General features: G+C 49.1%; 1 protein-coding gene across 1 annotated transcript in view; it reads right to left on the reverse strand.

Moving 5' to 3' along the window:
* Positions 1-25,620, reverse strand: part of ZNRF3 (zinc and ring finger 3) — a 156,531-nt gene that overhangs the window by 9,152 nt on the left and 121,759 nt on the right. The window contains exons 3-6 of the mRNA XM_044243998.1: positions 3,601-3,675; positions 3,062-3,193; positions 1,315-1,425; positions 188-355 (exon numbers count right to left, since the gene is read on the reverse strand). Coding sequence (XP_044099933.1) covers positions 188-355; positions 1,315-1,425; positions 3,062-3,193; positions 3,601-3,675 — 486 coding nt within the window. The remainder of the gene's footprint in view (positions 1-187; positions 356-1,314; positions 1,426-3,061; positions 3,194-3,600; positions 3,676-25,620) is intronic.

The following is a 25,620-nucleotide window of genomic DNA, read 5'->3' on the forward strand; positions in this document are numbered from 1 at the left end:
CACCCATTTCCCAGGGTGAAGAGCAATTAGGATGCTTCCGGCCACGCCCCTGGGGCCTAGCCATCACCCTTCTGCTCCTGCAAAGCTGTGGGCAAAGACCTAGGGCCCCATCCTTCCAGGCTGTGTTCGCCTCTGCTGACCTATCTACCTTGTCCCCAGTCAGGATGGACCCTGCCTCTGTGCTTACCTCCCCGTCGATATACTTCTCCAGGCAGATGGCGCAGTCGGACGTTGAGCTGCTGCTGAGTGTGTCCAGTGCCCCACAGCTCCCCTCCCGGCGCCCCTTGCTCTTGGAGTTGAACTTCCTGGTTTCCATCTTCTCCAGAGCCTGCACAGCCAGCCTGTTCATGGAATTCTGTGTGGTGGAACATGGTCTGTGTTAGGGTCTGGGATGTACTAACAGTGGTAGTCACCCCTGGAGCCATGGCACCCAGTGCCCGGGGACGGGCATAATGCTACAGGCTTCTGAGCGGGTGCTAAAAATTCAGACTGCCGTGACATGGGACTTCCAGACTCCTGAGGGTCAGCGACTTGAACCCAGGCTTCTCCCAAGTGGCAGACCCAGCAGAGGTCGACTTCAATTAGTTGGTCAACTCTGCAAGACCCTGAGTAATTCACCTGCTCGATGCCTCGGGTTCCCCCTCTTTATACTGAAGAAAGTTCCGAGGGCAAATGAGGCAATTTGTGGGCAAACACACCCACTGTTATGTTGGGCTAATGACCACTCTCACTTGGTGAGTAATCAGTGAGTCTCGCACAGACTGCCTGCCAGCATCCACTGTCTCTCCTGAGAGGTCACACTACACACGGGATGGTCCAGATTCCCGCTTACCCTCTCCATCAACCTCTGCCCCCAAATCCTGCCTTTCTATGAGCATGGTGATATGTCGGGTGGAGCAGGAAAGTGGCTACTCTGTTCATTGGGAATCGTCTGGAGGGCTTGGAAGATGCAGCTTCCGGCTCAGCAGGTCTGGGGTACGGCCCGAGAGTCTGCATTTCTGCCAAGGCTCCCAGGGGATGCTGCTGGTGCCCAGATTCTATCTTAGGAGCAAGGCTCTAGGGCTCCGCATGAACACTTAGGCATTTCATGAGAAAACCTCCCAGATGGAAGCCCTCCCAGTGCTTGGCCTTTGTGGTTCTGGCCCTTCTGGAATAGAGAAGACACAGGGTGATAAGCTTTGCTCTCATTTTGCTCCATCTCTGCTGCTCCCGGTGTGCTGGGACAAGGCGGTGGACTGCAGGCCCCCACCCCCCAGTTCCCACCTGGGACAGGGCAGCGGGCACCTGCACTCACGGGCTGCTTGGGGCTCTTACCTGACTGCGCCGCTGTTTCAGCTTGATTTTGACGAGAAGGATGAGGCAGACCAAGGAGACCACGACGAAGAACGCCAGGAAAATCCCCATGTCAAAGTACTCTGTGGGTTGCTGGAACAGAATACACATCCGATGAGTCACAGGTCTCTTCAGCCTGGGGATCGGCGCATGGGTCGGGTCAGCCCCAGTTGGGATACGACTGGGGTGACTCAGGTGTGTCTCTCCCGTTGTTTGCAAGCAACACCTGGGGTTCTGCTAACCTGCACACGTGCTGTGCTCCCCGGGCCCAGACAGCCCCCCTTGGTGTGGCGGGGGCAGCCTGCCCAGTCCCGGCCAAGAGCACGCCTGTTGGAATGCCCAGCTCCCCGTGGAAGAGCGCAAAGTTCGCTGTAACTGGTAGGAGAGGCCCATCCAAATAAACACAAATATCATATTTATGGGACAAAGGAGTGAGTGTCATGTTTTGAGGGAACAGTGATTACTAACCATATAATTAACGGTTTACAACAACTCAGAAAATTGTATGCTGCTTCCACAATATCAGCTTCCACTACAGTGAGTCACATTCAGCAAAGGGCTCGTTTTTCCTTTAAAAAGAAGCCACCAAAGGCTGTTCTTCTGCCAATCCCTTCCACTTTGAGTCCTTACCTTTTCCTCAGGGCACACTGCTTCCAGAAACCTTGAAGCCACCTTGTCTAGGACTTGCAGTTGGCCAAGAGGATTAGAGTTTTGCTAACTGAATGCTATGGGTATCTAGATGCTTTGTGTGTACGAAGAGTCACCCTATACGTGAATATTTGTGATAAGGAAATAAACCATATATATGTATGTGTGTGTATGTATGTATCTCTCTATCTCTCTATATCCTGTCCCAGGTTCCCAGAACCTTCAGCCTGGAAAGGTAGGGGTTTGGGCAGAAGATGCCTTTTAAGAGTCACTGGGCAGCAGTGTCCCTTCGACACGCTCCGGAGAAGCCACCGTGCTATTCAACAACCACCTAGAAGGCATAAACTTCAATCCCAGTTGAAAGCTAAGTGCTCCAGACTCAAATACAAGTTAGGGCTTTTTAATAATGCAATTTGCCTTCTGGGAAGAAAGAACTACACTACCAGCCTTTTTCTCTAGTCTGGGCCAGATGGAAGGAGGGGGACACAGGAAGCCAGGCACTCCTTCCTTCACTCCTCCCCAGCCTTTCAGAGGGAGGTGGAATGGAAGAGAAAGAAGGGCAGAAGTTACCAAGAGGGAGTGCCGGGCGGAAGATACCAGAGACCCTTTAGCACAAACTCTATTCCTGGAAGGTCTTCTCGAATCCTCTCTAAAGGAACACGTGTTGTGGGGGGAGTTCATGGCAGGCTCAGTCGGTTAAACGTCTGACTCTTGATTTTGGCTCAGGTCATGATCTCAGGTGGTGACGCTGAGCTCCGCATGGGGCTAAGCGCTCCGTGCAAAGTCTGCTTGAGACCCTCTCTCCCTCTCTGACCCCCACCTCCCATGTGTGTGCACGCTCGCTCGCACTCTCTCTCAAATAAATAAAATCCTAAAAAATAATACTAATAAAGAAACAGGAGTAATATTTCTCCTTGGCCTCCAACCTGAAGTCTGATCTAAACTGTAGGAACCTAGGCTGCATTAGCATTTTACACGGAAAGAAGACCGCAACAAAAGCCGGAAGCCCAAAGGGAATAAAGGCTCGGGGAGCAGCAGAGAGGGCACAGGGCGAGGCTGGCCGTGGCCGATGGAGGCTCACTCGAGGGGGGCGGTGCTGAATCCTTGCTCGAGCTACTTTCTGCTTGTTGACAATGTTCATCAACTTGATGGCATCTGCACCCTTCACGTACACCACTGGCCTCTTGAGCGGGTCTTCTGAGCCCTGGTTTAGCTGAGGAAGAAGAGACAGGTCTGGTTAAAAGACGCTCTTGCTTTAAGAAGCAAGAGAGGGAGAGAGATTGAAGGAAAAGAACAGTAAAAACCGTTTGAAAATCCTCAAAGACCTCAAGCGTTACAGCCTTGGAGCTTCTGAAGGACAAGGCGCAGAATGATGCTTTTAGGATGGACTGGGCAGGATGGAAGGGTCTTTGAAAATGCCCCCAACCACCAACTTCCTGGCTCTTCAGGCCTACTCAATACCCTCTCCTCCAAGTAGGAATGACATCTAAACACGGGTCTCTAGTGTCAACAGACAAGTGCGGAGCCCTGAAGTGAGGGGGATGCCCCCACGACAAGCCCAGCTAACTAAAAGCGCCTCTCTCAGGGAGATAGCCATGCCCCGTGGCCCATGGAGTTTACCTGATCGATAGCTTCTGGGTTTTCTGACACATCAAAGATGACCGCAGTGGCTCCTCGCTGCACTGCCCGCTTGGCCTGGCAGAGTTAAAAAGAACAGGTTGGCACACTTGGTCCTCTTACCTTTCCAAAGCTGGTCTTGGCAATCAGACTGGTATTTGAATGCAGAATCTGACAGTCAGCAACTTCCATGACTTGGGGCAACTTACTAACTTCCCAAAGCCTCAACTTTTCCATCTGTAAAAAATGGGACAATGCCACCTACATTGTACGGCTGATTGAAAACCAGAGGAGTTAGAACCGGTGAACGTTTGTAACTGGGTACTCGGTTAACCTTTGTCTCCCTGTCTGGCCAAACATGAAAAACACATAAATGACCTGCCCAGTCAGCATGAAGGTATTGGTTTCAGTATTTTCTGCTATGAACACAGAGCCACTGGCAACCAAAGTAAACGCCTTTGGTCCTTCTCTTGTGGTCCTTCTTCCTTCCCATGTCAGCCAGGACTGTAGTTAGAACAGCACACCGAGTATTTCCGAAGGAGTCTCAGAATGGTCAATTTTAATAACTGACATAAGCTGAAGACCTTTAGAGATGCTGTCAGAGGGAAAAAGCCATGAAAAAAAAAAATTGTAAATGGGGATTTAGAGCAGTTGGCTGCCAAACCTGGCTCCACTTCCAAAACCACTTGGGAAGTTTGTAAAGCAGATTTCCTGGCTCAAACCACAGAGACTGATTCAGCGGGGCTGGAGGAAGGCCCAGGAAACTGAGTTCTGGAAGTTTTCTGAGGGATTCAGATGATTCAACCACTTGGGGAACTATGGATCAGAGAGCTGAGATGAGAATGTTTTAGGAACAAATGTGAAGGGTGGAATTCTTTTTTGAGGGAGGATTCTTTTCTATCCCAGCGAAACTTCTAATTTCATGTCCAGCGAAGCAGACAACGGGATGGCAGCTGGGGAAGAACAGGACATAAAACATCACCCTTGCTTTTAGGGGCCTGAATCTTATTAGAGAAGTAAGATACCTCTAAGGTGGGGGGAAAACAACAACAAAAAGAAAACCCCAAACCTCCTATAAGATGGGCAAATAATGTTGTTCAGAGATCAACTCTGTGAGCCAGAATGTTTAACAAAGAATAAAATTTGAATTGAAGGCATTCCTACTGAGGGAATAATCACTATGGGGCTTCAGCAAAAGAAGGCAGCAACGGAGCCTAGAGACCTGAAAGTGGCTGGACCAATGGCTTCCCGAGCCCACTAGAGGGCAGTCTTATCCCACAGCTTTTACCAGACCTTTCCCAGCGCCGTGTACCAAAGAAGCAGGACTGAGAAATCCTGGGGGATGCTACAAAGTCCCCAGCAACTTAATGAGCCGGAGGAACCCAGGGTGCTGTGCTGCCGAAGCTCTCCTTCTTCCCCTGGGACTCATTTCTTGTTGAACTGAGACTCAGTTTCAAGCCCCTTCTACCACTTGTCCGTCCCACCCCACTGCCTCACCGGGAAGCTGCAGTCGGGAGGGACAAGCTGCCAAGGGTGGGCAAGTCACCAAATCGGAGTTCCAGTCTCAGTTTCCCCACCTGAGAGGAGGAGGAAGCCTATGTTATCACCACTCGGGTCCCTTCCAGTTCCCAATCCTGGCCCCTCGGTGGAGAGGCAGGGGGCTGTCCGGAGCAATGAAGAAAGGGCCATGGTAGCCCTATTCCCCGCCTCCAGAGGGAGAGGACACGATGGCCCAGGGAGGACAGCTTGGGGCCAGGTGGCATGGCCTTGCTCCAAAAGGCCCTTAGGGGCACAGACTCCCTTGCTGGAGGCCAACAGTCTGTGGGCCCAGAGTTAACAGGAAGTAGGGGCTGTGTCTTCTCAGGTGATACCACAGTCTTCCCAAATCCTCCCCAGATCTAGAAGGGCCCTGAGGACTAGCACTGAAGATGAGGTAATCAACAGGACCTCTTGTTCCTTTATTTGGCTTTCATTCCACCATCACCCAGCACCTCGGGGAACTGCGCATTCAGACCAGACCCGATTAGGAGCACCTGGAGCCTCCCGCTTCGGGGCTGGCGCACCTGGAGAGCCTGATGGCCCCAGATGAAAGGCTGCAGGACCTGGGGTCACAGGGTCTTCAGCCATGTGGCTGTTCACGCTTCCAGGCTTCCCGTCTCCACAGGAATGCGGAGGTCACCAGGATCTGGAGGTGAGGCATGACCCACTCGGGACAGGCACTTTTTAAAAGGCATTTTAAAATCTAGGACAGTTGAAGGGTTTCTCCTGGTTTCCATAGTAAAAACAGCAGGCCAAGAATAAGGTGCTTAAAACCCATTTACCGCTCCCATTTAATGGACTCAGACACAACCCGGCTAATACACAGGATCTAAGTACAAACAGTTTGTTTGAGAAAACGAGAATTCTCACAGCTGACTTACTTTAAAAAATCAATGGAAGCTGCTATTAAATAAGGTTGTATTTTCTGCCCCTACCAGGACGAGACAGGAGGGGGGTCAACCCAGGGTCTTGCTGAGAACTGGATTGTCAGGAGCCAGACCGGGATTTAAAATAGGCCCTGAATAATCCAGATTTAGAAAATGACACATTTATTATACTATTCCCAAAGCAAATTAAAAAACACAGAACACTGCTTGGTCACACTTCCCCCCTCACCTCACATTTTCAGTTTAAAAATAGACAAGGCATAGCCCTGAACCAATCTCCACATCTGAGATCATTTCGTCGTTTTACCTAGTCAAGTTTGGGCCCAAATATTGTTTCTTTCGTTTTTCTTAAGTAGGCTCCACGCCCAGTGTGGAGCCCAATGCGGGGCTTGAACGCACAACTCTGAGATCAAGACCTGAGCCGAGATCAAGAGTCCAATGCTTAGCCGACTAAGCCACCCAGGAACCCCACCCCCCCAACCCGGGCCGAATACTGTTTCAAAACAAATCTAAACCATAGATTGGGAGATTACGCAGTTGGGAGATGAGTGGTCTTGTGATCGTCAGAAACCCTATCTTTATAAAGTCACAAAACTCTCAAGATAGGGCTGTTTCAAAGAAAGAATGGAAAAGATGCAGCCTGGTGGATGTGGTTCTATGAAGGTCACGGGTAAACTGGGCCACGGCTGCAGAGGGCAGTTGCCCTTGAACTGTGCATAGACTGTCATGGAAAGAAGGGCATGAGAAGGGTGGGAAGTCTTGGGAAGGCCTCCTCAAAGCAGCCCAAGGCCCTCCCTGCCTTTACTGCCCTCTACACGCCCCCAACCCCCAGCCCTCCCACACAACCTTCATTACCTTTGCTGCCTTAGTCCAGCAAGGGCAGGTGGGCAGGTCAACCAGCAGGAAGCCCAGCAGCAAAAATGTAGAACAAAAAGCTGTCATGGTCCTTTATTCACCTATCCAGGTCTTCAAGACCCAAGGCTAGGCGATGTCCATAACCACTGACAGGTATCAAAAATGCAAACATCTGCACACTTCTGCTGTGCAAAGCACAAAATTTCAAGCCCCAGGAGACAGGGTCTTATGAGGCTGGCGCTTACTATGATGCAAGTCTCCCTTATTATTCCATAAACGTTTACTCTGTGGTCTGCCTGGGACCATACTCTTGGGTTGCCCCTCCCTGAATATGGACGTGGTTTTCCCTGAAGGAAAGCGCTTCTTTCTACCAGTGTGTCTGAGACCCGAATTTCCGGATGGGAATGAAGCGTTCCAATGAGCCCCACTACCACCTAGTGGGTGGGAGAACTCAATGCCTCCAGGTTGCTTTAGTTTCCATTCAATTCTGGAACTCCGATCAGGAACGGGTCTGGCACTCTCCCCAGTGTGTGCAGTGACACCCAGACTTGGTTACTCCCAGCAGCCCCTGGGCACAGACTCCATCTTTCCCCGTTGTTTGTCTGTCTGTCTGGCGCTAAAGGTGGTGGCCCTAGAGCCCAGTATTTGTTTCAGGAAATCTTTTGACAGAACACCATCTTAACCAGAGACAACCCAAAAGATGACTAAAAATCTCCTCTGTCCCAAACTCCTGATCATACAATAACCAAGGAAGTTGGACTGTTAGTGCTGATATGAAGATCTATGTCTTCAACCTCTTACAGGAAGTTCTGGCATATGGAGGCTCCAAGCAGATCCCCCCCTCCCCATTTTGGTTTTGTGGTTCTGTTTTTTTCTTTTTTATACTTATCATAGGCTTCCAACAAGTCATTAAAAAGTCCTTGTAGACACCTTTAAGGCTGTGAAATATCCACTCGCATATTCTACTCACTCATGTATTTTTGTTATTAGACTTAATTCTAGTTTTTTATTATAATAATTAATGCTACATTGAACAGATTGTGGCTTACATTTCCAATTTCCTTAGAAGGGAGGCCCAGGGCCAAAGGATAGGAAGATTATTCTAAGAGTCATAATACAATCCCCTCCTTATAAACCCACTCGACTTCCAATTTCTCTGTAATGACAAAATAGGATGGCGCAGATATTACAAGACAAATTTGAAAACACAACTTCTGGGTAAAGTGGCCTGTGGTGAGCTGGCTAGGAGAAGGAAGTCAGTTTGAGAGCAACTCTTTGCATATTATTCATATGCAGAAAGATACTCCAGTGTGAACTACCATGTGCTGATCATACCTACTGGTTCTTCAAGGTCAAGTTCATGTGCCTCGCCTCCCATCAGTCTGACAAATTCTTCTCTACAGCCTAAGGCAGTTCTTAATCCTCTCTGGGCCTTAATCTTTCCAAGAATTCTCTTCTGTTGCTTACCACTTTCTAACGATGCATTTTCCCCCAAGTATAACCATTTTTCGTGTTTTTGCTATTTATAAAAGTAACATGTGCTTAATGTGAATACTTTGAAATAATTTAGAAACTGAAAGCAAAAAACAACTCACCTCTTACCCCCTGTTTCCCAGACTTTATAACATCAACAGTGTGGTTTATATCTCTCTATGTTGTTTTTTAAAAACCCATATATTAGCAGGAATAAAATGCACTTATATACTCATATATCAAAATACACTTACAAAAAAACACAAATAAATTGTGTGTATACACTATTCCGTACCTCCCCCACCTTAATGCAACCATTTACTGAACAGTACTATATGCATTTATATTAAAAAAAAAAAAGTCATTCTTCTTATCAGCTACACATATTATTCCATTATATGGTTGTACCTGAGCTTAAGACTGTCCCCCTGACAGGCATTTAGCAGATTTCTACCTTTTCTCTTTCATAAACAGTGCCATATTTCTATTCTCATACTCACATCCTGGCAGCATCTATTGTGAAACAGCTACAAGTGGGTCCTGCCTAGTCAGAGGGCAGAGACATCTTATATGTAAATGGCTGGCGTGGTGCTGGGCTAAGGGCAGGACCAGAGTCTAAAGGAACCAGGAGGTACATCTTACTGACCAGTCTGTGTGCCCCATAGAGCCTAACAAAGCAGATCGCCTTGGGCATGGTCCACGCTCAACAAAATGAACACAATAGGTGGGAACAGAGTTTAATTTCTATTCGCAGTGCCATTTATTTATTTATTTGTTAACCGTAGTAATTTAACCCGTTCCGGTGTGTGCTAGGCCCTGGGGATACCTACAGCCGGAAGCAGCAGCTCACAGAGCATACATTCTGCAAGCAATGCAGGCATGGCCCTCTCTGAAGAGGGCAGGGGAGTCACAAGAAATGGTTACTCCAAGGGGAAATGGGTAAGAAATGATGAATATGGGCTCAGTTATTTTGTGTCTCTACTGCAGTTTTTCCCCAAGTACGTGTCACAGGATGAGACAGTCTTGGTTTGTGTCCTTTGAGAAATGCTGCACATTCTGGAGTGACCCTTGACATCTACAGAGCACACTGGTAGAATGCTAGAGGCTCTTATCTACCTGGGATCCCCCATTTTGGGAGATACAGAAACTTTCTGCAGCAACTCCTGTCAATACCCTCCCTTCTCTGGAAGACATTTTGGAACCCACTGCTCCATGGTGTGTGGTATGCCAACCTCTCGTTCATGGCCCTGCTCTAAGGTATAGGGAGAAGGCTGAGGGATATGACAGAGATCTGCATTTTGAGCTGGAAAACAAGTAGAGACTGCATGCACTGCAACCTAAATGAGGCGGTTTTTGGTATGAAAACATTCCATTATGTAGTTCAATTTGACAACTATTCAAGAAGTCCAGCTGTGCCAGACATCCCAAGAAAGATACAATCTGGGACCTTCTAGAAGTGCCTATCATGACACACTTGCTGCGGTCCTGGCCAAAGAGATCTTGCTTTGAAAGGAGCAGGATGAGGGTGTGGAGATCTCTTTTTGCCCAAGAAGAGTGTTCACTTGTAGCTCTCCTCCGATACACTTATAGAGCAGTGTGACCCAAAGTGGCAGAAACCATTATTGCTGAGAATCCAAAATGGGACCAGCCTTTGGTTCCTATGACTTGGTATCAGCATTCTGCTTCAACTTGGGTCCCCAAGTTCCTTCTGTGGCCATGCCCAAAGCAGAGCCTACTGTCCTGGGCATCTGTGGGTCCTTTCTTGCTCAGGCTGATATGGGTGCATGGGGTCTTGCCATGGGCCTACCCTTCATCTACTCTTTACCCTCCTAAAACCAAGGCTCACAGGGGCGGAGCTAAACTTTTGCCTTCAGCCCTACACTCAACTGATTTGCTGATTTACTCATCAAGATTTGCTGATTCCATCTTCCAAATCCAGCCACTGTTTTTTCTTCCCCACTGCTGCCCCCTCTGTCCAGGACACCCAACGTGAGTAACAGTAACATTTTCCCTTGGGCATTTCCTAGCCCATCCCAGCTGCCCCCCAGTGGGGTCTCTACTCTGCAGCAAAGGGACCTTTCTGAATCACAGCTCTGACCTGCACTACTGTCCTCGAATAACTGTGCTACTCCTGGCATAAGCCGTGACCTCCCCGCTGCTTATGGCAAACTCCACACTCCAACCCTCCAACCTCAGTCTAACGGGGCTGACCTTCTACTAGTTCCCTGATGGCCTTGCTGCTGAGGCACACACTACCTCCCCCACACCTGCTAGCCTTTACCTCTTCTAACTCTGGTTGACTAAGGTGTTAGTGGTCTCCACACTGATCCCCCACCCCCCAACCGCCGAAGCCTGACTCTGCGCCTCCATCGCAGCTCTTATGACATCACAGTGCCATTGTTTACTCAAGGTGCCTCCTCACTAGAGGGCGGCCCAGGTGTCAGACTTCTTTCCTGCCCAGTTCCCAGAATCCAGCCAAGGGCCTGGCACAGGGTAAATGGCCAAGAAATGTTTGTTCATTAACCCAAAAAGATCAGCTTTTGCCCTCGGGGTTAGCATCAAACACTTGGGCCCCTGTTACTCCAAGCACAGACTATAGCTTGTTCCTGGCCACCAGATCTCCTGTTCCCTTTGACTCTTACATTGAGAAAGGTCTGTTCTCCACCAGATCTTCTTGGAACTCAATTCTGCTGATCTGAGGCTTTCGGGATTTGGGTTATTAACCGCAGGCCCACCTGCGGGGGTGGCTTTGCTGATGGGCCCTCCTCTCGGTGGTTAGTTCTACTGCCACCATGCTGTCTCTGGGCAACCCCGACCCCAGGCACTCCTAGTGGCTCTGCCCCACTGGGGATCTTCATGAGGCCCCAGGCCTCCGTGTGAGCACATCTCTGATACCAAAGCTCTTAGAAAACAAGACCATGCACCTGCAGTGTTCCTTCCTTCCACTCTGGAGGAATGTGAGCTCCTTTTAGAACTCTGACCAAAGGCAAACTCTCACCAAATGACTACCCTTGGGCAAATCCACAGAATAGATGGCACGAGATGCCGATTTTTACAGTTTCCTCCCATTATACTTGGGGACCTCAGTCTCAGAGACTGGTGGGGCCCATGGAACACCTTGAAAACTGTGGAGAAAGTGGGCCTGCAACCCACAGGGGCCTGCCCCGGGAAAGCGAGCGGACACCAGTGGGCCTTCCCCAGCTGGTATGAAGACTGGAAGCTGGCCTTCCTGGGGAACTGGTGGCAGAGTCCGAATTCCCAAACTCAGTGATAGCCTTAGCCTTGGTTGGGGCAATGAGACCAAAACACAGGCTTGAGAGGCACATCTGCCTCAAGCTTGAGCCTGGGGAATATCATTGCCAGGAATAAAGGGGGCCAGGTACAAGCCCTGAGTCTGTCACCACTGCCGCAGGGCCTGCTCTGTGGTCGGGGAGGGAAAGGGACTGTGAGTGTGGATGGAGACCAACCAGCCAGACCCAGAGACCCCCCACCCAGCCAGACATGCACCAGTCTCTCCTGGCCAGGCCTGGGGTAGTCCAAACAGACACCACCCACTGGGTCCCTTTAGGTCCCGCCCGCTGGAGGCCGGAGAGTGGCTTTTAAACCCTCCCTCCTCACTTTTTCCTTTCCTCCTCCCCGTGTTCTTCACTGAGTAGTGACCACCCAGGCACCGGGCTCTTGATCACTCTGGTCAGCTGTTGTTCCCTGAAGCATGAGTCACTGCTCCGACAGGGAAGACTCTTGCCAGGCAAGGGGGCTGGCAAGGCCGATCTCACCAGCGCCCTGTTTTCCTACAGAAACCTTTCATTCCATAGGAAATGAGGTCACACACCAGAGCACATGGGTAACCGGTGAGAAAATGCTGGTGCCAAGAAGGGGGCGGGTGTCAGAAGTGTCGAAAGAAACGACCCCAACACCCGCAAAACCACCAGACCAATAGCCTGCTGCTCTGGAAAAGGGCAGAGAGGAAGGGGTGCACCTAGCTTAAAAAATAACCTGCTTTCTTTAGGGCATACGCAACATAAATGATTGTACCAAACCAAACTTGTGGGGCGTTTAGCTAATTTACTTTCATGATTCGGAGCTCCTGATCCGCGGCCTGAAGGAGATCGGCACACAAAACGGCCCAACGGGCGGGGGCGGGGGCGCCTGGGCAGCCACGCAGGCTCACTCTCGGGGAGTGGGAGAGGAGGGGGGTGGGGGTGCGGGTGGGTGGAGCAGCTCGGCCCGCTCCACCCGGCTCCTCGCTCCAGGGCTTGGCTGCAGCCCGGCCTGACCTTCCAGGTTTCGCTGGCAGGAGATCAAAGTGCCGAAACCACAAACACAGCTCAGAACTCTGAGGCCCCCGCGGCCTCCCCCCAGGGTCCCTCCTCCCCTTCCACCCTAGAGCTTCAACCACCCCCCTCCAGCCCTGCTTGTCCACGCCCTCCCTCAGGGTCCCTCCCTCTCTGCTTCCCCACGCCCCACTCCAGTCTCTCTCCCCACCCAGTGGGGGCCGGCCTTAGGGGGGCGGGCTCCCATCCGGCCTTCGCTGACCCTACTCGGCCCGGCCGCGCCCCTCCCCACCGGGAGAAGGTATTTCTTGCCATAATTAAAGTCATTAAGCCTCCAAAGCCTCCCGTCGGCTGCAGGTTCTGAGCTCCAGAACGAAGATGATGCATTTTAAGTCCTAGTTAAGAGTATGCTGATCTATTTAGGAGGCATGTAGCAGCGAGAACTCAGCGGTTAAGTTAGTGGTTAAGGCTGCTGAAGTTTAAATAGTGTTATTTATTCTCAAAATATGTAGCAGCCCCACTTAATTTCTCCTAATTAAAGGAACCGACAGAAGAGGCTGGAGTCCGTGGCCGTGTCACGGCGCCATTGCACAGGTTGGTACCCTTTTCACAATCAGAAAATGCTGGGTTCAAACGGAAATGCATTTCCCCAGATCTTAATCTTAAACATAGACATTTAGGCCAGTTCCAAGAAACACAATGATCTTCTTTGTTTTAACACCTGACAAGGAGCACCAAAAACCCGGGAAGCCTGTCCACACCCTCCTTCCCCTGGCCACACTGGGTGATGGGATGTTATGGAAAAACGTCCACCGTTGGGTAGTTTCATGAGATGTCTCTGGCTGGCGCAGAAACTTTTGGAAGAACTTGTTAGCTGCTATCTTGGGTTGAGTTTCCAGAAGTCCCACTTCAGGGCCAAAGTCAGCAACCAGAAATTTTAAAAGAGACCTCCCCCTTCTCTGCATAGGACAGGTTAACACTTGTTTTATAATCAAAACAAGTGTTAATTGGGTGGCGTTCTTGGACTGCACCAGAAACAACAGTGCCTACCAAGTCTGAAGACCCTACAGCCTCCCTTCCGCCATGAGAGGTGGAGGACAGGCTCTCAGGATGAGGGCTGAGCTCCTGGCCACTGTAGCCGTCCAGCCACTGAGACTCGGTTCCCACCCGTGGCCCACTGAGGAGGCATCAGGGGAGACTGAAAAAATACCCATATGCCTCAGCCCCGCCCCTAGAGATGATGACTTCATCTCTGTGGAATGGAACTCTGGCAGCAATATTTTTCTAAAAGTTTCCCAGTTAGTCTTAAAATCCAGGTAGGGCTGAGAACCACGGAGCCCAAGCTGTAGGAAGCCTCTGGGATGACCATCAAATGCACATTCTGGGGCCCCTCTCCTGGTTTGGGTGGACTGGAGAAGGTCCAGAAGCTTTCTCACTGGCTCAGGGGCGATGCTTACGATGGGGCAAAGGAAGAGTGTCTGAGAATTCCTGTGTTAGGTGGTAAAATGAAAAACTGCGATTATTCTGATTATATGGTTTTCTTATTTATATTAGGAGGAAGAGAATCTGGATGAAAGTTTCTTGCATGTCTGAGGCAGGCTTGCTCCTAACATTTGTGGGACTTGGGACAAGAGCCCATGAACCATGATATAAATTATATGCTACCCTTCGATCTTTATGTACGCCTCCATAAAGACCTGAAGGGTCACGTTCAACTGCGATTTCTCTAACTCCTGAGAGTTCCTCATCTGAATGTGTCATTGTGGAGAACGCTGACTCTTGACCCACCCTGCCTTTTGAGGGGGTTTGTACACATTGTGAGTAATCGCCCCAGCCTTATGGCCAACGTCCATCTCCCCTCCTTGGGAAGAGGGGTGTGCTCCCAGGGCAGTCTGATCCTGGGAGTACGGTCTTGGAGAAGAGGTCTGGAAGCCAGCATTGGCTCGTGCAGGGGGAATTCAGGATCCTGAGAATGGCTCAAAAGGGGGCTTCCCCTTGGACTCCTTACCCAGGGCCCAGAAGCTTCAGAAGCAGGGCCTTTCTTGCCTGGTCTCAGGACAGCACAGGCCCAAAGCATCATACTCCAATGTGGCAAAGGAAGCAAAGTTCCTATTATGCACCAGGCAAGGGCCTGTAGGTGCTTTCAAATGGCCCACTGAGTCTGCCCAGCAACTCCACAACCAAGGGGCAATTGGCTCCCATTTTATAGCTGGAGGCTCAGAGGTTACCTCCCAAAGTCACAAAGTCAAGAGCTGACATGTGACCTCATCCTCTCTTGGTAATCCCAGGCTACAGAAATACTCTGGTTATGCTAGGGGTTTCCTTCATCAAGTGTGAGAGAGATGTGGTACGCAGGTATCAGCAGGAATGCTGAAACTCCCAGGACGGCATTAACAGCTTGTGTTGCACTGCCCAGTCCCACAAGGAATTCCAGATAGCTCTTATCCCAACCCACGTGGACTCCCTCATTTTTGAAACTCCCTTTACAAAATGTCATGTGGCTCCTACAGTCAACAGAAAGAGGGGTGGCAGGGTACACAACCCTACCCTCGTACGGGGTTTCTTGCTTGAAAGCTCACGTTTGTTTTTGTCAGAGGCGCAAGTTCATTCAAGGGAGTTCTGTCTACTGCCATTCTAGCCGATGCCAAGTTCACCAACAATACAACTTTCACTGCGTACACTTCCTAAGGATCTACCAAGGTGGTTTCAAATGCCCCCCTCCCCCGCCGTGGGCCCTGTTGTATCATGTCCTTGAATCGGTGACTTTGTATTAGCATTTCAGAATGATACAGTTTCATTATCTCTTAACTTCACAGCAGAATCATTTACAATAGCAAGAGAACCAAATCTCTCCCTTTCTCTAGAGAAGGGCAGAGTCCCAAGCACCCCCCCCACACTATTCTTATCTGGGTGCAGTCTGATGACACCCCCAGCCAAGGGGGCCTTGAGGAAGAACACAGTCTGAAGGGGACCTGCCAACCAGTTCTTTTTAGCACTGCTCGGGGGCAGGGGAGGCACTGTCACTTCATGCAACCTGGGCTGAAATCCTGGCTCACCTGACCAGCTCTGTGACTGTGAGCAGACTTAACAGCCTTTCCGTGCTTCCATCTGTTCAATGGGGACAATGCTAGTAGGACATTTTTTTTTTTTAAAGATTTTATTTATTTATTTGACAGACAGAGATCACAAGCAGGCAGAGAGGCAGGCAGAGAGAGAGAAGGGGAAGCAGGCTCCCCACTGAGCAGAGAGCCCGATTCGGGGCTCGATCCCAGGACCCTGGGATCATGACCAGAGCCAAAGGAAGAGGCTTTAACCCACTGAGCCACCCAGGCACCCCTAGTAGGACATATTCTTACAGTCGTTGCAAGATGTTGAGAGTCCAGATGAGAACATGCCTGGCACATGGTAGTTGCTCAGGCCCCATCTCCCTCCTTGGACGGGACACATCTGCTGTGTGTGTCTCCTTTGGGCACCTGGCCCTTCCCTTGACTGCTTACAAACAGGATTCTTCTCCTGTTTCCTGGGTGCCCTGCCCGAGCTTCTCACAGGCCCATTTCCCACACACAGCAGCAGGCACGCAAGAGTCATGGTGACCCTGCCTTCTGAAGGGTTCTGGAAGCTGATGTGACTCTGCTGCATATCACACACACACACACACGAGCATCAGAGTTCAGGGCCAGAAATGATGCCACGGCACAAAACAGCAGAAGGTGGTCAGCGGCTGTCAGCCTGGCCTGGAACGTCCTGGGGAGCTTTTAAAAATTACAGGGGCAGACCCCTGCCTAGAGACTGAGGGGCACTGGGCTGGAGGTGGACCTGGCCACTAGAGGTTTGAAAGCTCTCTGCATTGATCACAGAGACCAAGACCCTAAGGAGGTCAGAGGAGAGAGGGGAACAGGGAGCAGGGAGTGGGCTTCTTAACTCCAACTCATGATTTCCTTGTTCCTCCCCTCCCAGAACTGCCAGATTCCTTTCTCGGTTATACTCTTTGGTTTCTAGGCTATTTTAACTCAGATTTAAGGAAAGTCCTCACTAAGAAGAATGCACTTCAAGGCAACACGCAATTGAGCTTCCTGTGATTTCTGGCTATGAGAATGACACCGCTCTCCCTCAGAGCAGAAGCCTGGGTCCTTCACAGTCAAAGGTCTCAGGGGCTGTGACTACGGCAAGCATCCTTGGTCGCTGGCCCCTACACTGGCACCTGGAACCCAGAGGCAGCAAATGCTGTGGGACACAGTTGTTGGGGAGGGGGCTATGGGCACAAGAGCAATTCTCTAGCCTATGGGGGGGCAAGCTTTTGGGGTTCACCGCAGAGGTCATCCTCCTACCTCCCTGGGTCCAGGGCTTTGGGGACTACTCTACATGGGTCCCCGGGCCTCAGACAGGGGCCTCTACCCACCGGCAGGACAAGGCAACAAAACACAAGTTCCAGAAATGTCTTCTGCGATAATAGGATGATAGAAGTTCTGAAAGACGTGATTCCCAAGGATGCCATTTTCAACTTAAAGTCCCATTTTTCTTGACAGAACACACGCTTTCTTGAAGTAAGCCCTGAAACACACTCTGAACAGAGTTAACCAAGTCACAGAACTTCGATGCCAAGTGCCAACTAATGCCCCCTTCTCTGCCAAGGAGTCCTGACAGCTTCTGCCATCAGGAACAATTCTAGTGATGGGGCCTGTGGGTGTAGTGGTGAAGGGACACCAGATGTAGCAGCTGAGGTCATGGGTTAGGCTGTAAAACATAAGTTAAACCCAGAAAGGCCTTGTTTTAACATCTAAATAAAAGAACAAGTCCTATAATCCCATTTCTATAGGCCAACAAGCTGAAGCCACGTTAAAACTCTCATTTCTCCCAAATGTTTTCTAGTCCTGGCGCTCAGCAGTCATCATGATGGTGGTGACGATGGAAGGGGAAGAAGCAAGGGTGACTAAGCGCCAGGCCAAGAAAGGACAAGAGGTGAAGGGAAAAGATGCAGGCATCCCCACCAGGGGATGCAGCTAAGCCCCTCCTGCTCGTGGTTTGCAGTCCTATCCGTCCCTCTGTTTGGGCTGCAGAGCAATGTGGCTGTGTGTGTGTGTGTGTGTGTGTGTGTGCGCGAGTGCGTGTGTGTTGGGGGATGCATCCTTGCCGCGCAGAGTGGCACTCACTGACTTAGAGAAATGGAGCTAGACCATTTCTAGCAAGGGAAACAAATGAATCAGGAGCTCAGCTGTGTGGGGCTGCCTTGAAGGGTGCTCGAATCAAGTCTGGGATAGACGAGCTTGGGTGGAGGTGTGTTATGTTGCGGGTTGCTGCCGTCAGGAAGGGCTTCATGGAGACTGAGCTGCCCAAAGGAGGGAGAAGGCAAGGCCGGCTGGGAGCTGGGCACAGGAGGGGCTGGCTGAGCCTGCAGACACACTGAGCACCAGGAAGGGAAGAGGTTCACAAAAGGCGATGCCTGATTCCATGGAGACCATGCATTACAGAGGCCATTGTATAAACACTATACAAACACTGACTACATTTATTAACTAGTCTTTCTCTCAGTGGCAGTCAGCAAGGCCACAGGTTAGTTTCTGGGACATAACACAGCATCCACACACAGCCCCTATGGTTTACTGATATTTTTGGATCACCGACCAAAATTTCATCTTCTCTGACACTTGCAAATAAGGTTCATTCGGGTGGCTACATACTTTCTGAAAAAACACCTCAGGTGACTGTCTTTCCTAGGGTTTATGAACGTAACATGTATTTGCTGCAACGACGGTACAACTGTGGGCCAAAAGACCCATCCTAAAAGATCCTAAAAGATCTAGTCCTCTCAAGGAGCGGGGGACCTGCACGCACAGCAAGAAATACTCCTTGAATGAAGGAAAACAGAGGGAGGAGGAGGAAAAAAGGTGCCTGCTGACAGAATCCTCGGGTCTCCCCTTTATGTCAGACCTCACTCATCACACCCTCAGCAGGGCGGGCGCGCTGCCTCCGAGCATGCTCTGCATATCCCAGCACATTTACTTCATACGGACACTCGCATCCAACTACAAATGTATGGGCAATTATTGTTTCAAGAAAGTACAGTCTGATAACCTTTAACAGGGCAGAAAATTGGAAAACCCAGTTAATGACTTTAAAAGTCTTAGGATGAAAGAGACCGAAGGGATCAGGAGTCAAAGAAGGTGGGGCTGGGCTGGATCACTTCCTTTGGTCAGTAACAGGTCTGTGACTGTGTCATTAAGAAAAGGACTTCTTGCAAAGGAACAGCTTAATCCCAGGAAAAGGAAAGAGTAAAAAGGTTACATTAAGGGAATCAGGGTTAATCTCTATCAATTACCCAGAGCCTTTCCTGTTGGGGAAGTCTCAAAAGATGAACAGGAAAAGAGCTGGGTCACGATCCAGGTGCTTATGCTTTGTTTTATGATCCAGGAGTCTGGTAGTCTGGTTTGTGGGTAAGTGGAGAGAGCTGGAACAGCAAGTGCTGGGTAAACCGCCCCCCTACCGCACCCCCAAACAAGCAGATAGTTGCAGAATATGCCAGTGCTGGCTTGACAGGCACCCAGCTATGGCAGGCACGGGGGTACTGGCTGGCACCGTTCTGAGGCTTACCAAGTCCAAGTGCATACCCTCCAGGTGCCTGGGACATCTGAAAGGGCCAGCGAACCAAATCCAGAGACAGACAGAGCCTGTTTCTTGGCCCCAGAGGCCGATGAGGCCCACCCAAAGAGTGCCTGCGGTCCTCCTGTAGAGGGACAGAGGGGGCCTGTTAGGCAACAGTGACCTTGACTACGGTCCAGCTGAATCGATTAAGTGCCTCTCAGTCCTGGAATGGGATTAAAGAGCACCTAGTCCCACATCCTAGACTTGCAAAGGATACAGTGACTTCCCGAGTCAGAGCATGCTGGCAGCGAGTTCAGTTCAGAGCCGACTGCATCCTGGCAACCCTGGCCCATACTTTTTGAGTCCTTTAGGTTTTGTCATGTCCAAGTTTTTCTTTGGGGGCAAAAATCAAAACTGAGGGGAATCCAATGTTAGTTTTCCAAAAATAACGGAAAGATCTATTTAACTAGCACCCATTACTAAGAACATAAATATTTTGCATATTATTTTAAGCAGTTGTTACTAGAACATTCCTGGACTGGGAGATCTGACGCCCGGCGCTTAAGGAGAGAATTGTTGAACAACTGACCTGTGAAAGGAAGGAGGTAGACTATAATGGACTTGCTAGCAGACAGGTGTACGTTAGTTCAGAAAGGAGGTGGAGTCTTTAAGTGTAAATTGAGATAATTTCACATGTACTGAGTTCATTATTAAAGTGAGTCTTTTGGCCACTTGGGTGGCTCAGTAGGTTAAGCAACAGCCTTAGGCTCAGGTCATGATTCCGGGGTCCTGGGATCCAGTCCCACATCAGGTTCCCCCTGCTCTGTGGGGAGCCTGCTTCTCCCTCTTCTTCTGCCTGCTACTCCCCATCTTGTGCTCTCTCTGTGTCAAATAAATAAATAAAATCTTAAAAAATAATAAATAAAGTGAGTCGTTTGCCTAGTAACAGAAGGCCCCCAGCGTTACTGCATATGCTGGGATTAGGACATTTGCATAACTCAAACTTCTGAACCACAGAGTTGCACAAAGAGCCCAACCCCTCACTATCATGTGGGACCCAGCCATCACATCCACAGCTCCCCATTCTCCTGATGGCATGGAGACAGGCTACCTTATGATCTGATGATAGGCAGGGCCCAAGTAAGACAGAAATATTGGGCTCCCTGAGCTCCTAACCCCACTTGGGGTTCCAGCCTGGAGAGAAAGTGTAGCCAGGATCGGGGCCTGACAGTCAAGAGGACATCAGGGTGGGGGTGGGGGGTGTCACAGTAACAGCTAACAGATGAAGTTACAGATTAACTCATCACTAGCATTGGTTGGTTAATGTACAATTTGGTAGGTAACTTCAATAGTCCTGGCCCAAGTTCAGAGTTAAAAAAAAAAAAAAAAGAAAAAAGCAGCGTTCCCTTTTCTTATTTAAAATTTTAAAAATGATACAAAGGAATAAACCACATACCCAACCAACGCAGATAAATCTCAAGGCGATTATTCTGAGTGAAAGAAGTGAGTTAAAGAGTACATGTCTGTATAATTTCATTCATATAAAACTATAAAATTCAAACTAATCTATAGTAGGCAAAAGCAAGTAACAGTCATCTGGGGATTGGTAAGGAAGAGAGGGGAGGGATAGGAGGAGCCTTGAAGGGCCATGAAGGAGCTTTCTGGAATGATAGGAGGTTCACGGATTATGGTGATGGTTTCATGAGGGGTGTGGGTGTGTGTGAAAACTTACCACACTGTACACTTCAAATATGTCCTGCTTATTCTATGTCTACTATACTCAATATAGAACTTAAATGGGGGTGGGTAGGGTGAAGAATCCACAAATATTCTTTTCCTGTTATTTCTCTAATTTCTTAAAAGGAAATTTTGACACAAAGAATGCTTTATCATGCTATGCTGGTACTTTTAGTTAAGATAGGTAAATTCTAAAGCCAGTCTAAAAAAACTATCCAGGGGGTGCCTGGGTGGCTCAGTCAGTTAAGCATCTGTCTTTGGCTCAGGTCATGATGTCAGGGTCCTGGTTTTGAGCCCTGTGTCTGGCTCCCTGCTCAGCAGGGTGTCTGCTTCTCCTTCTCTCTCTACGCCTTTCCTTGCTTGTGTGCCCTCTCTCTCACTCGCGCTCTCAAATAAAATCTTAAAAAGTTATCCAGATTGAGCCAGATAATATCTCCTTCTGATGCTCTAAAACGGTCTTTGATATCCTAAAACAAATGCACTCTCAGTGAATCTGGGTGAATGGCGAACGAAGGCCAGTAGCACAGTGCCCGTGTGGACTCTGGGAAGCAGGCAGATCCTAGGTCGGTAGGCATGAAAGATTATGTCCTCAACACAAAGATGATGGGGACTATGGAGGGGCCGGTGTGCATGTGTCTGTGTGTGTATGCATATGCACATGCATGTGTCTGTCTCTGCACTTGCTACTACTACTGCAGTCAGGAGAGTCAGTGGCCTGATGGTTTTTTGGGGGGGGGGGTTTGTTTTGTTTTGTTTTAATTCCTGGTTCCCTTACTAAATTGAGGCCCTTAGGCAAACCTCTTCATTTCTGGTCCTCCATCTCCTCATCTGTAGAACTGAGACAGTGACAGGGCTTTGTTAGGTTGGTGCTTGGCATAGTTTGGGCACAAGGTAGGCACCAATTAATGGCAGCTGTGATTACTATTCATTGATCCAGACCTAGATGAGTGATGGCACCAAGAGGTGTTGACTGTTCCAAGTCAGACAAAGCTGCTCTGAGATCGGGAACTCACATCTGAGTCTTGAATGGGGCATATCGATGTCTTTAGTAAATGCTTTAGCTTGAATGGATATGAATTGTCGTGAATATGAGTGTCATTGTCGTGCCCTGTACTTGGGCTCTCATTTGGGGCAGAACTGAAACAATCTTCTCTACAATCAGATAGGTCATCAGAACGTAAAGTGCTCCACTGTGATCTTCAGTCCTTCTGGGCTCGATGGAGAGTTACACCATTGACCCCAAGTATCAAAGAGTTCCTCCCACCAAGCATTACAAGAAACTCACCCCTGTCCCGGTAGACTGAAAAAAAAAAAAAAAGAAAAAAAAAAGGCCACAATACTTCTCCTATTCGAGAGCTTATTTCAATGGCCCTTGAATCGGGGTTTGGTGATGGGATCTGCTCTTGCCATGGGTTCATTAGCAAACACTCCACACAGAGGATTGGTAAGTGCTTTGCACGGGGCTGGCCCTCTTTTGCTGCTGGAAACTCTGAGACTACCATGTGAAGAAGCCCGGGCTAGCCTCCTAGGTGCAGAGAGACTACATGTCAAGAGGGCACAGCTGTTCCAACTGAGGCCCCAAGGAACCACCATCAGACCAGAGACCAACCATGTCGCCTCTGCCCAGAACTGCTCAGCTGACCCACAGAATCAAGAACAAATGACAACGATTTAAGAACTAAGTTTCAGGGCAGTTTGTTAGGCGGCAAAACCCAAACAACACACCTGTGCTAAATGAAAACAGCACGAGGTGACGCCCCTCACCTGGGATGTCCTCTGCGCTGTTCCACCACCCTGCTCAAGAGCCTGCTTCTCTTCTCTAAATTCAGGTTTCCTTTGCTGACTCTTACAAGGTCTCCGCTTGCCTCTGGAAATCTCCAGACGCTAATATCCTGTTTATATAGACACCTCTCTCCTCAATTCCTCCTCACTCTCTTTTCCGGACTTCCCCCTCTCCTCATCCCTTGTTCCAAGTTTTCCTTGAAGTCATGTGCCGGTCCCTTTTGTCTTCCTAACAAGCCCATTCAGACTCTTGGTTTGAACCGACACTCCCACTTAATGGCTTCCCAAACTTCACCTCCAGTCCTGACCCTTTTCTTGAATTCCAGGGCTCCAACTCAGCACAGCCAAAACCAGTCACCAAGTTTCTCTCAAACCCACACCGCTTGCCTCGGATTAATGGAGTGGTCTTGGTGGCAGCCCAGACCCCTCCTCCTCTCTCCGCACCCAGGTTGCTCAGTTCCACATCCGTCCACAGTGGATCACTCTCAAGTAGGCTCTCTCCTTTCGCCTCCCTATCTCCACTCTTTTTTCCAGTCCATCTCATACATCATGCCAAGAGTTATCTTCTTGCCCTTTTCCGAGTCAAGTCCCAGCTCCTTATAGTTGATGTCTGCGACTCAACATCGTTTGGACGAGGTCTACCTGGCCTACCCCTCTCCCACTGTTGGCCTCCAAACACTGTCTGCTGCAGCCACACAGCTGCCCACCTCTGAACAGTTAAGACACACAAATAACTTTCTTACTTTAGGTTATGCCTCTTACCTTAATTGCTCTCCTGGAGCCTTCTTTACCTATCAAAGTCATTCTCATACTCAAGGACCCACCTAAAAGCCTCCTTCTGCAAAGCCTTGCCCAATTTCCCCAGAACCATCTCTATACCACTGTAGCCTCCATGTGAGCCCCTCTTATGAACCTTTACTTCACTTGCCCTGGTTATCGGAATGTAAGCAGACTGTTTTCATGTCCCATAGGCCTAGGATGGCCATTTGTCCTGCCCCTAGCATGGCCAGAGCAGCCTCACCCTATACTTGTTTTTCCACCATAATGAATAATAATGGCAACCCCTTTCCATTCTCAAACATGTCCTAGCTTGAATGACAAATAATAGGGCTACCCTACATGGGTCTTACAACGGCTGACACAAATTAGAGGCATAAAAGTCCACTAATCCAACCCATCTTGGATCATTCTTCATATTTACTGACTGTGAGAAAACACTGATCTGTGTTCACACTTGACTGATTCACTCAACCTTGTACAGATAACCTCGATGGTATTCTCCCAGCAGTTTAAGATCGTACAACAGAGATCACAAACTCTGCCCACAGTAGCCAGGTATGAGACTGTTGTACTGCCATAGTGTGAGGAAAACAGCAGGGTTGGGGAGGGGGGGTCTGTGGCAGATGAGACAGTAGACACCTGTTTGATGGAAGCTTCCACCACCCAGGCTACCTTTACCAGAGGGGCGGAGTACCATATTGCCAGATAATTTTCCAAGAGGAGGTGGACATGTGAATCTGCCAACTCAAGTGTTGGCAACTGATTTATACTTAGACAACCCTGAGTAGGTGTACCCTGAGGGGCCAATGGCTCACATCTTTGGCCTTCAGCAAGTCCTCAGATCTCTGCATGGAAATCACCCCACCTTCAGGAATGGAAATAAAGGAGTGGGCTCCAGAGGTGGCCTATGTCTGTCTCTGCCACTCATCAGCTCAGCTACAAAGATCATTTGTGGGGGGAAGTACCACTGTCTGGGTTTTTTTAGAATACATAGGTCAGACACACTTTCTTTCTAGGTGTTAGCTTTTTTTCCCCTCGCAAGTCTCTTAGAGGAAAACATGTGGCAGAGGTGACTTTACTGCTCCCCACTGAGCACAACTCCTAGGATGCTCTGGAGAGATTCACATGGGAAGTTGTTGCTCCAGCTGAAGTCACAATGCTCTGTCTGATACAACAGCCCCAACTCTACACATAGCTCACCCAAACCAAAGCCAGCACTCACTCAGCTGGGGCAAGTTCTTTAAATCAGAATATGTAAACATCTCATTTGAAACTCCCTGGTTAATCAGTAATCACTCTTAAATACTAAGAGGTCACTCTCATTTTAAGGAACAAATGCACTTCTGTTTCTATCGCCTCTAACAGGTAATTTGCAAAAATCCCTAAATTCAAGCTCTATCTCAAGTCTCATTAAATTAACTCTTAAATTTAAGTCCCTTAAATTAACCTTCACTGAACAAGTGAAAGGATGGCCTCATTCAGGCTTTTCCTACTGTAATTATTCAGTGTTACCGAGACTTTACTTAGCAGAACAAACAAAGTAAGTGGGTTCTGGTATAACCTTTTATTTGCTAGAGCTCCCACCTCTTGCCCGAGCTAACCCTTGTTTTCTCATTCACTTTTTTCTAAAGAGAAAGTTCTTTAACACATTGCAACCTGTCTCCCTCCACGTGTTCATTTTCCTTAGGTGGTCAAAGACCACGGCACGGGCCCAAACGCACCTGTCATAGGCTGGGAGGACACTTCCCTGGTCTAGTCACTCAGTTCTCACGCAAACATGAGGTCAATGCACTGGGAAGCTCTGCATGAACCGTGACAATGACCTTTACCAGCATAGAAACATCATTTAGTAATGATCAGTTGACTTCTTGCAACATTATTTAGTTCCAAGTATAAGATACAACGCTTATCAGCCAAGCCAGTTTTAGTTTAAATCAGTTTTACCCCCTCCTTCCTTCCTTCCCTTCTTAAAGTCACTGGAAGAGGGAAGGCATTCTGGAAGGAAGGATATCAACTGAAAGCAATACAATCCAATTGTGATTACACTTTCCTCCCTTCCTTCCTTCCTTTCCTTCCTTCTTTCCCTCCCTCCCTCCCTCCGGATTTCTTAGGCTATA

The sequence above is a fragment of the Neovison vison genome, chromosome 3 (genome assembly GCF_020171115.1).
Source record: "Neovison vison isolate M4711 chromosome 3, ASM_NN_V1, whole genome shotgun sequence".
Taxonomy (NCBI): domain Eukaryota; kingdom Metazoa; phylum Chordata; class Mammalia; order Carnivora; family Mustelidae; genus Neogale; species Neogale vison.